Here is a 15,698-nt window from a genome sequence, read left to right as displayed (position 1 = left end):
TGAACTCTCAAATCTATAAATGATTTACCCACATGTATAACTGCTAAAAGTATACCTTATTTTAAAGGTGACAGACCTATAAACATTTATAACTGAGTTAGACATGTATAACTGCTAAAAGTATCATGTTTCTTAAACAACAGGCCTGTAAACATGTTTAACTAAGTTATCAAAAAAATAACTTTTAAAGTTGCAATATCGCTCCACCATTTCCTGGTTGCTAAAATTCTAATAGTTAGACTAATTTCAGTTTATGTAACAAAACGAGGAGTCATTGTGTAGAGAATCATTGTACCATCTAAACCGCTGTGAAATATATTTTCCATAACCAAAGATATTGTCACGTTCGTCGTATTGATGAGACCAAAGCGCAGCGTGATATGAATACATCTTTCTTTATTAAAAGAAGTAACACTAAACAAACCTGACGCTACATAAACCGAGTGCTGACAGGCAACGACACATAGACAATAACCCACAAAGCCAAAATGGTAAATGGCAACCTAAATAGGATCCCCAATCAGAGACACCGATAAACAGCTGCCTCTGATTGGGAACCAATTCAGGCCACCATAGACCTACATTACCTAGACATACAAACCCCCCATAGAATTACAAAAACCCTAGACAGGGAAAACACACACACCCACCCGTCACACCCTAACCTGACCAAAATATTAGTAAAAAGTAAAAGATGGAAAAATGAAACGTAAGAACAGGAAGCATTGAAATAGCACACATAAAAACAGATCTATCACTTATTAGACTTGCTTTCAATGAGAATGACAGATCTATAAACTTTAAAGAAAGTGGAAACATACTGACCATTTATTAATGAGTTAGGACTACCAGTATTTATAACTTCAAAAAACAAAATACCTTAAAAGAAAGTGGAAAACTTCTGGCCATTTTGTAACGGTATATACAGTAATCTCCTCAAATATGCAATACATAGTAAGAAAAAAATAGAATTTAATAGAAGGATACATTGGGAAAACAATTTTAATTGCAGTGACTCAAATCTGTAGCCTATCATTGGAATAGTGAGTAGCCTATCAAATTCAGGTAAACAGGGGTGTCTTTTTCTCCCCTTTTTAACATTACAAATCAGAAGAGAAATTGACAGATTCATTAAAAAATGACAAATGGGGTCGCGGGAGAATTTCCAAAATATATATTTTTAATTATTAATATTATAAAATCATCTTTATCTTCCTAAATCACTGTAATATGGTTAACCTTACAAATCTAAATGTGTAAGGACCGACGCTGGAGACGAAAAGCAAGTACAGGGAGTGAACATTTAATGGAAGACGGCCATCAAACAAAAGAAGAACAGCGTCAGGACGGGGGGAACAAAACGACATGATGAGAATAATGCTGACATGGATCACAAAACTGAGCAACAAACAGATAGAGGGGGCAATCAACAATGTGAAGGGGTCCAGGTGAGTCCAATGATCGTTGATGTGCGTAAAGATGATGACAGGTGTGCATAATGAAGGGCAACCTGGCGCCAGAGAGGGGAAGTGGGAGCAGGCATGACAAAATGATAATTAATTAAATGTGACAGTAAAAATTCAACCAAGGGTCAAGTGCGGCCTTTTCCCACGATCTAAGGAAGAGTCCTTAGATCGTGGGAAAAGGGCGCACTTGAGTCATACCCAAAGTGACTGGCTAAACCCGCTACGCTATGAAACCACACACTATTGCAGAGACTTTGATATTACTGGCTGCAATTGATATGGTGAAAACAATGTGTGGGGAGGCAGAGGCACAGAAACTCCTATCAATACCTTTGCCAGATAACCCTGTGAAACTAAGAATGTATGCTATAGCTAGCAATTAGGAGGAAACTGACTGAACAACTCAAGAACTCCCCAGCTTATGCTCTCCAAATGTTAGCTGTGAGGGCCGAGATGCCCATGCAATCAATTACTTTTGTTCGCTACATGTCGGGGATGCTACTCACGAAGACATATTGTTCTGTCTCACAATTCCCGAGCATGAAACGGCACAGGGGATGTTCAGTGTGCTGCGTGGCTATATTGAAGACAAACAGATTCCATGGGGTTTTAGGGCCTTTCTCTGAGGTCCTGGATGGCAGGAAGCTTGGCCCCAGTGATGTACTGGGCCGTACGCACTACCCCCTGTAGTGCCTTGCAGTCGGAGGTCGAGCAGTTGCCATACCAGGCAGTCATGCAACCACTTAAAAAGGTCTCGATGGTGCAGCTGTAGAACTGTTTGAGGATCTGAGGACCCATGCCAAATCTTTTCAGTCTCCTGCCGGGGAATAGGTGTTGTCGTGCCCTCTTCACAATTGTCTTGATATGTTTGGACCGTGATAGTTTGTTGGTGATGTGGACACCAAGGAACTTGAAGCTCTCTACCTGCTCGACTACAGCCCTGATGATGAGAATGAGGGTGTGCTCGTCCCTCCTTTTCTTGAAGTCCAAAATCATATCCTTTGTCTTGATCACGTTGAGGGAGAGGTTGTTGTCCTGGCAGCTCCTCCCTATAGGCTGTCTCATCGTTGTCGGTGATCAGGCCTACCTCCGTTGTGTCGTCAGCCAACTTAATGATGGTGTTGGAGTCGTGCTTGGATATCCTCATCATGATTCCCACCATTTAGCCTTAGCTAGTTAAGTTATCCACTGCTAGCTAAAACTAATAATAGCCCGTGTTTAACATGTAACTCTGTGTTGTTGTATGTGTCGAACTGCTTTGCTTTATCTTGGCCAGGTCGCAGTTGTAAATGAGAACTTGTTCTCAACTAGCCTACCTGGTTAAATAAAGGTGAAATAAAAATAAAACTTGCTAACACCAATAGCTAGCTATCACAGATGAAAGGGGTTAGCTAGTTATCACAATTTTTGCTAATACACTAGCTAGTTAGCTAGCTAATAAGTTCGTCTTAAAATTGGAGTCACTCATATTAGTGTGCTGAAAAAGAATGCTAGCTAGTTAACTTACCAGCTAACAGCTCGTTAGATAACTACTATAGCTAGCTAGCATGCTAAACCACAAAAGCTAGCTAAATTTAGCTAACTGAGCAGCGTGCTAAATCATCCAGCAGAATTTCTGTATTCAAAAGTGAAACAAATTGCATAGAGAATTTACCCTCTCTCCATATCAACATTTTGATCCTGTGAACAATGATTATTTCATGCAATCTCTTCTGTCTGGACTTTGCACATTTCTCATAGCCACGTCCATCATGATTCTTCATTACGCACTGTCACATAATGTCAGTGTCAACACAACATTCTGGACACGTTCCAGGTCATTTTTATTTCAAGCACGTTTCACAGATGGGTATATCTCACAAAGTAGGGGACATTTTTCAGAAACCAGCGAACCACACCAGTAATATGGCTTGAGATCTTCAGATGAGGTCTCTTCAGATGAGGCCTTAAATATGTGTACCAATGCATCATCAGTGTTTCAAACATGGGCTAAAGACACATCATGGGAGTTGACCGTTGGTCTGAAAACCAACCTCTTCTGTTCCTGGGACAGAGCAACAATGCATCACACCCAAAAGTGAGAAAATTACTATAGTTTAACTGTGCAAACATTGAAAATAAGGTTGCATGATGACACATCAATATTATACGCATTTGGAAGTGCATTTATAAATGGTTAATTGCTGGAGGTAAATAGTGGCTCACTATTTTGACTAATTTGTTATAACCCATTTATTAATGGTTAATAATGCATTTAAAAATGATTAAATAAGTGTTAGTATCGTAATTACAAACCCTTTATAAACCCTTTACAAATGGAACCTTATTGTAGTGTTACCGTCTTGGTATACCACAGTAAATGGGATGCCCTTTTTTCAAAAACATTTTATATTAAAAAATATTACAACTAGTGTCTTGGTGGTTGATACTTGTACTGATACTGTGTGTGTATGTTTGTGTGTGTGCGCGTACATGCATGTATGTGTTTGTGTGTGTCTATATGGGTAGATAGGTGCTTTGGCGATCTCCATGGTCACCATAATCCTAGGGCTCGGACTGGGGCTTGGTTTACAACTAGAGGACTGTCGAAACAAAGGTACACTATTTCTTATTGGAGCAGATTCTGTAAAAAAAATCACGTACACAACCACAATATGTAAAACTACAATTATATGTGATATTTGATATCACCACTTCAACAATAAATTAAGACTACCTTGGTGTGCCAAATCAAATTGGCTCATGGGCCGGATTTGGCCCGCGAGCCATCAGTTGGTGCCCCCTGTTCTACTGTATAAGCTGCACCTGTGAAATCCACTGGAAGTGCTCAGTGTACCTTTATGTGTTCCAGTGGTTCCCACTACCTCCTGCAAGAACAGATGCTACGAGCCCTACGACGATGAGACACCAGGCTGTCGCTGTGATACTCAGTGTGTCATCAACAATAACTGTTGCTATGACTTTCAGGACATCTGTTTCCAACCAAGTGAGCCATGTTCACTGTAAATTGGGGTGCGCCGCCTGGGGGGAGGGGGGGAGGGGGTTGCACAGTTTCGAAATTACATAGTGCATTCTCAGTTCCACTTGCCATGTTAGTCATTGCATACCTTAGAGAGCTATTTATAACTTGTCAGAAATTTGGGGTGCGGGATGTTACCCAATGCTGGAACAGGGACCCTGAGTGAAAAAGTTTGGGAACCCCTGCCCTATGTCACCCACTGAATGTCCTCACAAATTGAACTCATACATTGGCATACTGATATGAATACCTTTGAAAAGTATGGTGTTATCAGTGGAGGCTCCTCAGAGGAGGACTGTCACGCCCTGGTCTATATTTATTATGTTTATCTTCATTTATTGGGTCAGGCCAGGGTGTGACATGGGTTTATTTGTGGTGTGTTTCGTCTTGGGGTTGTGTGGGGTGTATAGCTTAGTCTTTGGCTGCCTGAGGCGGTTCTCAATCAGAGTCAGGTGATTATCTTTGTCTCTGATTGGGAACCATATTTAGGTAGCCATATTCTTTGAGTGTTTTCGTGGGTGATTGTTCCTGTCTCTGTGTCTTCACCAGATAGGACTGTTTAGGTTTTCACGTTTCCGTTTTGTTGTTTTTGTATTGTTCGTGTTTTTTCGTTCTTCAATAAATATGTCTCAAAAGTACCACGCTGCATTTTGGTCCGCTCCTCCTTCAACAGAAGAAAGCCATTACAAGGACAATCTCCTCAGTGAAATTCAGAAAAATAAAATATATTTAGTTTTAGTTTTATCACGTCATCAAATAATTGTTTTGCAATGAAAAATACAGTTTTGCAATGAAAGTCTGCAGTAGCCTCAACAGCACTCTGTAGCACCATGGTTTAGCCGGAGGACCGCTGGCTTCCGTTCTCCTCTGGATATATTGACTTCAATACAAATCCTAGGAGGCTTATGGTTCTCACCCCTTCCATAGACTTACACAGTAATTATGACAACTTCTGGAGGACATCCTCCAACCTATCAGAGCTCTGGTAGCATGAACTGACATGTTGTCCACCCGGTCAAAGGATTAGAGAATGAATCTAGTACTAACTATACACTCTACCATTACTAATATAACTAACGTGTTAGTTATATTAGCTATGTTGACTATGATGTTCCTTTAGCTAATATGGTGACAATGATGTAGGCTGTGTGTAGAGGTTATGATATGGTTTGGCTTGGAAAGGTTTTTTCACCTGGTAACAGGTGATGTGTTGTGCAATGAAGTCCACAAAAGAAGGGAAAAGGTGAGAGGAGGAGAGTGAATAGATGCGAGAATGAGTACAACGTGGCTGCTATGAAAGTGAACTGTGTTTACGCGGGGTGTATTCATTCCACCAATTCTGTTGAAAAACGTTTCTTAAACGGAAGCAAACAGAACGAAACAGGGATGAACATCCCTGAACTCTCGTTTGCAACTGTTGGACTAATGAGTACACCCTCTTTACCAGCTAGATGCAGGCAAGAGTGTGCAAGGCCTCACATATTTCTCTTGACCTGCGTGAACCTATGTTGTAAGTTTTCATTCATTGGCTAGGTTTTAGCAACCTCATGATATAGGGAAAATTAGAGTATTATGTAGTAGCTTAAACCTATCGATGTTACATTGAACTGGGTGAATGGAATATGAATGACAGTCATCCAATATGCTGTAATAGAAATAAGGTCATGCTCATGAAAAAAAAACGTCCTCCCTCATCATAAACGGCACCGACCGCCACTGGGTGTTGTCATGTTGTATAATTTTTTATGATAGCATATTATGACCAATAGGGTTCAAGTCTACCACATTATTCAACAAAGAAAACACTGAACTTTGATGACAGAATTGTTTCCTTGTTCACATGTTAGCTTATTATGGTTTAGCTAGTTTCACCACTTCTAATGGTTTAATCCAACAGCTCAACAATGGGAGTGCACCAAACTGCGCTGTGGAGAAACGAGGTTGGCGGAGAGCAGGTGCCACTGCTCTGACGACTGCCTGGGTGCTGGTGACTGTTGTACCAACTTCAAACATGTCTGTCAAGGTGAGAAGAACTTTATGAAATGTACACGTCAATGTACACATTACCATGTATCCATGTATCCTCAATAGCTCAAATGTTTGCATTGAGACAGATTTGGAGGAACACTTTCAATTATTTTTTTCTTCTTCAATTTTCTCACTTGTACTTGTTTTCCCATAAATGAAGGAGAGACAGAATGGGTGGCAGATGACTGTGTGGATTTGGCGAGCCCTAAATGTCCAGCGAAGTATGTTTTAGCATATAAAGGAATGCACAAAATTGAAAAAAACAAGAATGCCAAGATGATTCGAAAAGGCTTCAATATCTACCTGAATTACTAAATGTAAAACGTAAAATTCTACATATTTTCTAAATGTTTCTAAAAATCTATATTTTTACCCTTAGCTTTAAACTGCAGCCGCTGCTCCTCATCTCACTGGACGGCTTGAGAGCAGAGTATCAACAAACATGGAGTTCCCTCATCCCCGTCCTAGACAAACTGAGTGAGTCCCATCATCCCTTTGTCAGATGGGATCAGCTTGTGCCATCATCCCTGTTCAACGGCCTTAACCATACCAATGGGCTTGCACATAAGGGCTCATCTTTTTCCTTATCCCTCTTACAGGAACCTGTGGCACCTCTGCACCTTACATGCAGCCTGTGTTCCCCAGCATTACCTTCCCGAATCACTACACCATTGTGACGGTTAGCATCATACTGTATATATCCTCACACACAAACCCATTGTAATGCACTATGACAGGTATGACTTTTTAAAAGACCCACAGAATTGTATATCAGCCAACAAGGGGATATCAAATATACAGTTGAAGTCGGGAAGTTGACATAAACAAGTTTTAATGACTTCAACCTAAGTGTATCAACCACTCCACACATTTCTTGTGAACAAACTATAGTTTTGGCAAGTCGGTTATGACATCTACTTTGTGCATGCCACAAGTAATTTTTCCAACAATTGTTTACAGACCGATTATTTCACTTATAATTCACAGTATCACAATTCCAGTGGGTCAGAAGTTTACATACGCTAAGTTGACTGCCTTTAAACAGCTGGAAATTTCCAGAAAATTATGTCATGGCTTTAGAAGCTTCTGATAGGCTAATTGACATCATTGAGTCAATTCGAGGTGTGCCTGTGTGGATGTATTTCAAGGCCTACCTTCACACTCAGTGCCTCTTTGCTTGACATTATGGAAAAAGCTAAAGAAATCAGCAAAGACCTCAGAAAAAAAAATTGTAGACCTCCACAAGTTTGTTTCATCCTTTGGAGCAATTTCCAAATGCCTGAAGGTACCACGTTCATCTGTACAAACAGTAGTATGTAAGTATAAACACCATGGGACCACGCAGCCGTCATAACGCTCAGGAAGGAGACGCGTTCTGCCTCCTAGAGATTAACGTACTTTGGTGCGAAAAGTGCAAATCAATCCCAGAACAACAGCAAAGGACCTTATGAAGATGCTGGAGAAAACAGGTACGAAAGTATCTATATCCACAATAAAAACGAGTCCTATATTGACATAACCTGAAAAGTCACTCAGCAATGAAAGAAGCCACTGCTCCAAAACCGTCGTAAAAAAATCCAGACTACGGGTTGCAACTGCACATGGGGACAAAGATTGGACTTTTTGGAGAAATAGCCTCTGGTCTGATTAAACAAAAATAGAACTGTTTGGCCATAATGACCATCGTTATGTTTGGAGGAAAAAGGGGAATGCTTGCAAGTCGAAGAACACCATCCCAACCATGAAGGACGGGGGTGGCAGCATCATGTTGTGGGGATGCTTTGCTACAGGAGGGACTGGTGCACTTCACAAAATAGATGGCTTCATGAGAAAGGAAAATGATGTGGCTATATTGAAGTAACATCTCAAGACATCAGTCAGGAAGTTAAAGCTTGGTCACAAATGGGTCTTCTAAATGGTTAATGACCCCAAGCATACTTCCAAAGTTATGGCAAAATGGCTTAAGGACAACAAAGTCTATGTATTGGAGTGGCCATCACAAAGCCCTGACCTCAATGCTATAGAACATCTGTGGGCAGAACTGAAAAAGCATGTGCGAGCAAGGAGGCCTACAAATCTGACTCAGTTACACCAGCTCTGTCAGGAGGAATGGGCCAAAATTCACCCAACTTATTTTGGGAAGCTTATGGAAGGCTACCTGAAACGTTTGACCCAAGTTAAATAATTTAAAGGCAATGCTACCAAATACTAATTGAGTGTAGGTAAACTTTTGACCCAATGGGAATGTGATGAAAGAAAATAAAGCTGAAATAAATCGTTCTCTCTACTATTATTCTGACATTTCACATTCTTTAAATAAAGTGATGATCCTAACTGACCTAAGACAGGGAATTTTTACTAGGATTAAATGTCGGGAATTGTGAAACTGATCTGTATGCATTTGGCTAACGTGTATGTAAATTTCCGACGTCAACTGTATAAGAAATAAAAATATGCAGCAGTTTGTCATTGCCAAAACTGTGTCATTTAATTTTGTATTCTTCTTCACAAAATGGCCACTGTGTCATCTTTAGGGCATGTACTCCGAGTCCCACGGACTGGTTGACAACAAGATGTATGACCCTGTGTTCGACGCTTCCTTCAGTCTGTCAAACGAAGAGAAGTCCAACCCCAGATGGTACTTTGGTCAGCCTGTGAGTACACCCCCCTGCTTTCTGCTCTGCCATTCACATTGAAACCTTTAGAGAGTTAGATAAGCAAGATAAGAATACTTTTATTTGGTTTCCCATAGTCAGATACCGGGCCTACTGCCATCTTTTGACCATAGCGTTGAGTCAGCCTGACGTCAGTTTTTTATTTTTCATTGTATGTTGTGCATTTCTGTGTGTTGCTGTAGTTCACAAAAGAACACAACTCTCTGCTCAAACGAATACTTCGATCAGTACTTAGGAGTGATTCAAAAAAAATTCTCGTTCATAACCTTGTCATTGTAGATTTGGCACACTGCCAGTTACCAAGGACTGAGAGCAGGAACGTATTTCTGGCCTGGCTCAGATGTCAAAATCAATGGCAGTTTCCCAGACATCAACTTAGACTACAATGGGTAATATAATCAGGAATAAATTATCTTCTTTCTCATTTATGAATAGACTGATAGCTTTATTACCCTTGGATGATAAGAACTGTCATTTTCTATTGTCATGCCTTTCATTTCAGAAAAATACCTTTTGAGGAGAGGGTCTTCACACTCCTGAAGTGGCTACAGTTGCCAGATAATGAGAGGTAAATCCCCCATTTAAGTTAGAGGAATCCCAGCTACTAGCAAGCCTTTATCAGAGACATTCAAGCCTAAAGTGCATTGTGTGTAATGTCGTGGTGTATAACAATTGTTGTCCCTGCAGGCCAGATTTCTTCACGTTGTACCTCGAGGAGCCGGACAAGTCGGGGCACAGCTTTGGTCCTGTCAGTGGAGGGGTAAGGTCAATAAGGAAAACAACCAGGATGCATCTCATTAGTCTGAAGTTAATTCATATGCAATTAACTGAAATACCTTGAGAGGCGAAGGGCAAACAACAGGTTTGTTCTCAGATCATTGCATATCAAGGGAAGGAGAAGAGGTGAGGAAGCAACTGCAGACTATTGAAATACCTCTGGTTCAACAACCTTACAACAACCTGCAGGTCAAAGCAGGTTCTGGATTGTTAAGCTTATACTGCATCTACCATTCGAGAGCTTGGGACAATAAAGCTATATCTGCATTGGAGAAAAGAAATGTCATTGACATAGGCTCGTTCTGTTCAATGTTCTCTACCTATTAAAGTACTCTAAATGCAACAATTCATGTTAAGTTCAAAATAATACAAGATAAAAATTGCTGACACCATTCAAACCAATGAGAGTTCGGAGCATTAAAGCCAATTTATCTCAGAATAATCTTTTTTTCTGATAGAACTTTATAGTCCAAAGCTCTCGCATTAATAAGATACACTTCAGACGCTCTGAAGTACTTTGATGAAATGGTCCATAAATCTTTATTAATAAAATAACCAAAATGACAAAATAACTAATATTAGAATTAACACTATTGCAGAGTTCCTGCACCTAAATATAAACAGTACCAGCACACAAAATGAGCACTGGCACCTATTTCAGTCAAGCATTAAGGCTGCCGCCTCAAAGGTGTTGTTCGATTCCTGTCAAGAACAAAACAGCAAAAGGTCATGATGTACTGCTTTGTTATTACGTAATGTAATCCAAAAAGGCTCACTTCTTGTGTTTAGGTCAGGCATGTGTTGAAACTACCCTTTGTTTTTGTAACTGCTTTAAACATGCTTTTATAGCACCATAATCAACCCCTGACACAACTCTCATTTACACAAAATATAACCAACTGACAAGTGTCTTCACTGACATTTTCAACCTGTCCCTGACTGAGTCTGTAATACCAACATGTTTCAAGCAGACCACCATAGTCCCTGTGCCCAAGAACACAAAGGGAACCTGCCAAAATGACTACAGACCCGTAGCACTCACATCTGTAGCCATGAAGTGCTTTGATAGGCTGGTCATGGCTCACATCAACACCATTGTCCGGATCAACAGACAATACAATATCGATTGCATTCCACACTGCCCTTTCCCACCTGGACAAAAGGAACACCTTTTTATTTCACCTTTATTTAACCAGGTAGGCTAGTCGAGAACAAGTTCTCATTTGCAACTGCGACCTAGCCAAGATAAAGCATAGCAGTGTGAACAGACAGAGTTACACATGGAGTAAACAATTAACAAGTCAATAACACAGTAGAAAAAAAAGAGTCTATATACATTGTGTGCAAAAGGCATGAGGAGGTAGGAGAATGCTACTCATTGACTACAGCTCAGCGGCCAACACCATAGTGGTGCACTCATATTTCATCACTAAGGACCCTGGGACTACACACCTCCCTCTGCAACTGGATCCTGGACTTCCCGATGGGCCGTCCCCAGGTGGTAAGGGTAGGTAACAACACATCCACCACGCTGATCCTCAACATGGGGGTCCCTCAGGGGTGCATGCTCAGTCTCCTCCTGTACTCCCTGTTCACTCATGACTGCATGGCCAGGCACAATTCCAACACCATCATTAATTTTGCCAACGACACAACAGTGGTAGGCCTGATCACCGACAACGATGAGACAGGCTATAGGGAGGAGGTCAGAGACCTAGCCGTGTGGTGCCAGGATAACAACCTCTCCCTCAATATGATCAAGACATAGAAGATTGTGGACTACAGAAAAAGGAGAACTGAGCACGCCCCCTTTCTCATCGACAGGGCTGAAGTGGAGCAGGTAGAGAGCTTCAAGTCCCTTGGTGTTCACATCACCAACAAACTAGAATGGTCCAAACACACCAAGACAGTCGCGAAGAGGCACGACATAACCTATTCCCCATCAGGAGACTGAAAGGATTTGGCATGGATCCTCAGATCCTCAAAACGTTCTACAGCTGCCCCATCGAGAGCAACCTGACTGGTTGCATCACCAACTGGTATGGCAACTGCTCAGCCTCCAACCGCAAGGCACTACAGAGGGTAGTACATCACTGGGGCCAAGCTTCCTGCCATCCAGGACCTCAATACCAGGTGGTGTTTGAGGAAGGCCCTAAAAACTGTCAAAGACTCCAGCCACTCAAGTCATAGACTGTTATCTCTGCTACCACACAGAAACCGGTACCAGAGCGCCAAGTCTAAGTCCAAAAGGCTTCTTAACAGCTTCTACCCCCGAATCAGTAAGACTCCCGAACAGCTAATCAAATGGCTACCCAGACTATTTCCATTCCCCCCTCTTTTACGCTGCTGCTACTCTGTTTATTATTTATGCATAGTCACTTTAACTCTATCTACATGTACATATTACCTCATTTACCTCGACTAACCTGTGCCTCCACACATTGACTCTGTACCGGTTCCCCCTGTATATATCCTTGGTACTGTTATTCTACTTCTGCTCTTTAATTGTCTTTTTAAATTTTTTTTAACTAATCTATTTTCTACCTTAACACTTGTTTTTCTTAACTGCATTGTTGGTTTTGGGCTCCCGAGTGGCATAGCGGTCTAAGGCACTGCATCTCAGTTCAAGAGGGGACACTACAGCCCCTTGTTCGAATCTAGGCTGATTGGGAGTCCCATAGGGCGGCGCACAATTGGCCCAGCGTCGTCCGGGTTTGGCCGGGGTAGACCTTCATTGCAAATAAGAATTTGTTCTTAACTGATTTGCCTAGTTAAATGAAGGTTAAATTAAATAAAAAATAAATGGTTAAGGGATTGCAAGTCAGCATTTCACTGTAAGGTACCTGTTCTGTTCAGTGCAGCTGACAAAAAACATTTGATTTGATTTGATAGACAGAGCAACCCACTGAATGATTTTGATCCATGACCGCTGTTTTCAAAACACATGGCTTAGATTCAATGCTGAACGCCAAATTAAAGTGCTCACCAAAAGGTGGAAGTTCAATGTCTTGCTCACATGTGAACAAATGGTGCTGTTGACAATTATGTTGGGTATAGTTTTTCTCCATTGAAAAGGCCCCTTCAAACCAGTTGTCTTATAAATGCAAACATATTGTTAAATCATCATGATGCAAAGTTACGATCAAATGACATTTACGTACTGTAGTAACCCCAAGAGAAAATTACATCGCTTTTATATAGAACTCCACATTTGTTTTCATATAATCATGCATAAATCACAAGTAAACACATGTCAAAGTCTGTTTCCCTTTTGTAAATAGACTGGTACTTAACAATAATCAAGGTTTGATTATGTTGAGGGTACCATTAGCCTTGGCCAATGAAGTCATTGAAGACTACAGTCACAGATATAAGTCTCACAAGTTTCTCACTGTATTTCAGTTGATCGAGGCTCTCACTGGAGTGGACAAGGTCATTGGTCAACTGATGAACGGACTCAAACAGCTAAACCTGCATCAGTGTCTCAACATCATCATCGTAGCTGACCACGGTAGGAGGCTAATAAATCAAAGGAATCAAATGTATTCGCCCTTTCCCTCCACAAATCTGACATCTGAACAGCAAATGGACCTCTTTCCCATAAACCTAGTATGTCTAAAATGTCATGTATTTAGAGTAATTTGGAATTAGTCTGAAAACATGAAAAAAATAGTAAGCATTGTTGTATTCGTGTTGTGGCTTAATAGTTCAATGCTGTTCAAATAAGTTTGTGGGAACTTCAACCAAAAATGTATTGGACTACACCAATAGGTATGGAGGACACAAGTTGTGACAGGAAGGAAGTCCTCCAGGATCTACTCCAGTTGGAAAATGTTCATGATCTATATGTCTACGAGGGACCTTTTGGGAGAATTAGATCCAATGACAAAAACCAACCCTGTGAGTGTAAGACCAAACATGTAGAAAATGTACCCTTTCTTTGTATCACAATAAAAATGACATATTCCTGTTGTTTCCTTTGACAGTGGACTCGTCCCGACTTGTAGCCAACATGACGGTGAGTAAGAAGCTACAATAAATCATTCACCCTGATTTCAAACTAGCCGTGACTGCCATGTTAACTGGAAATGCTCCAATTGAGGAATAATCAAATGTTTAGGCAAAGCTTTGGTCAAATGTTGTTTGTATTCAGTCCCATAATGTTTTGTCCCTAATACCGTATCCCTTATAGAAACCTAGTGATTGATCAAAAATATGATGTTGTTTTCTTGGGATTCCAGTGCAAGAAGAACGGTCAGAAGGTCAAGCCCTACCTGAAAAACCATCTGCCCAAGCGGTTCCACTACGCAAACAGTAGACGCATTGAGGACGTCAGCGTGATAGTCAACCCAGGATGGCTGTTCGAGAGGTACTGATTTAAGAAACTCCACCCTGCTTTATGAACATAACCCTGGTGTGGATTTTAGTAGGGCATGATGTAGCAAAATGTTGGTTTCTTACATATTTCTGTGTTATGTTATAGATACCCAGGGTCTTTGACCTTCTGTGCAGGTGGAGCTCATGGGTATGACAATGATGAGGCCAGTATGCATGTGAGTAGGAAGGAGATCCATTTACTTGTATAAAATCAGTTAGTTAAGTACAAACTTAATTTGATTGGTTTAAAAAAATATACTGAACAAAAATAAACGTAACATGCAACAATTTTAACGATTTTACTGAGTTACAGTTAATATAAGGAAATCAGTCAATTGAAATACATTCATTAGACCCTAATCTATGGATATCACATTACTAGTCAGGGGCACAGCCATGGGGGGGCCTGGGAGGGGATAGGCCCACCCACTTGGGAGCCAGTCTCAGACAATCAGAATGAGTTTTTTTCCCCATAAAAGGGCTTTATCACAGACAGAAATACTCTTCAGTTTCATTAGCCGTCCCGGTGGCTAGTCTCGAACAATCCCGTAGGGGAAGAAGCCAGATGTGGAGGTCCTGGGCTGGCGTGGTCGGTCGGCGGTTGTGAGGCTGGTTGGACGTACTGACAAATTCTCTAAAACAACGTTGGAGGCGGCTTATGGTAGAGAAATTAACATTTAATCATCTGGCAACAGCTCTGGTGGACATTCCTGCAGTCGGCATGCCAATTGCACACTCCCTCAGAACTTGAGACATCTGTGGCATTGTGGTTTAGAGTGGCCTTTTATTGTCCCCAGCACAAGGTGCTCCTGTGTAATGATCATGCTGTTTAAACCAGCTTCTTGATATGCCACACCTATCAGGTGGATGGATTATTTTGGCAAAGGGGAAATGCTCACTAACTGGGATGGAAAAACAATTTGTGCAAAACAATTTAGAGAAATAAGCTTTTTGTGCTCATGGAACTTTTCTGGGGTCTTTTATTTCAGCTCATGAAACATGGGACCAACACTTTACATGTTGTGTTTATATTTTTGTTCTGTATGTATGTATGTATGTATGTATGTATGTATGTATGTATGTGACGTCAATAAGAGATCATAGCTTTCACCTGGTCAGTCTATGTCATGGAAAAAGCAGGTGTTCCTAATGTTTGTGCACTCAGTGCAAAGATGTGTGTATGCATGCATACATGCATGCATACATACATACATACATACATACATACATACATACATACATACATACATACATACATACATACATACATCTTTGCACTGAGTGCACAAACATTAGGAACACCTGCTTTTTCCATGACATAGACTGACCAGGTGAAAGCTATGATCTCTTATTGAC

The 15,698-nt window shown here is 40.9% G+C and overlaps 1 protein-coding gene across 1 annotated transcript in view; it reads left to right on the top strand.

Moving 5' to 3' along the window:
• The window catches only part of LOC135552187 (venom phosphodiesterase 1), a 30,624-nt gene that overhangs the window by 1,413 nt on the left and 13,513 nt on the right, over positions 1 to 15,698 (top strand). The window contains exons 2-16 of the mRNA XM_064983652.1: positions 3,975 to 4,062; positions 4,318 to 4,452; positions 6,383 to 6,508; positions 6,674 to 6,734; positions 6,893 to 6,990; positions 7,113 to 7,192; positions 9,048 to 9,167; positions 9,468 to 9,577; positions 9,691 to 9,756; positions 9,876 to 9,948; positions 13,368 to 13,476; positions 13,737 to 13,865; positions 13,952 to 13,983; positions 14,207 to 14,334; positions 14,449 to 14,518. Coding sequence (XP_064839724.1) covers positions 3,975 to 4,062; positions 4,318 to 4,452; positions 6,383 to 6,508; positions 6,674 to 6,734; positions 6,893 to 6,990; positions 7,113 to 7,192; positions 9,048 to 9,167; positions 9,468 to 9,577; positions 9,691 to 9,756; positions 9,876 to 9,948; positions 13,368 to 13,476; positions 13,737 to 13,865; positions 13,952 to 13,983; positions 14,207 to 14,334; positions 14,449 to 14,518 — 1,425 coding nt within the window. The remainder of the gene's footprint in view (positions 1 to 3,974; positions 4,063 to 4,317; positions 4,453 to 6,382; positions 6,509 to 6,673; positions 6,735 to 6,892; positions 6,991 to 7,112; positions 7,193 to 9,047; positions 9,168 to 9,467; positions 9,578 to 9,690; positions 9,757 to 9,875; positions 9,949 to 13,367; positions 13,477 to 13,736; positions 13,866 to 13,951; positions 13,984 to 14,206; positions 14,335 to 14,448; positions 14,519 to 15,698) is intronic.

This window comes from Oncorhynchus masou, chromosome 13 (genome assembly GCF_036934945.1).
Source record: "Oncorhynchus masou masou isolate Uvic2021 chromosome 13, UVic_Omas_1.1, whole genome shotgun sequence".
NCBI classification, from domain to species: Eukaryota; Metazoa; Chordata; class Actinopteri; order Salmoniformes; family Salmonidae; genus Oncorhynchus; species Oncorhynchus masou.
This window is presented reverse-complemented; position numbering and strand designations above follow the sequence as displayed.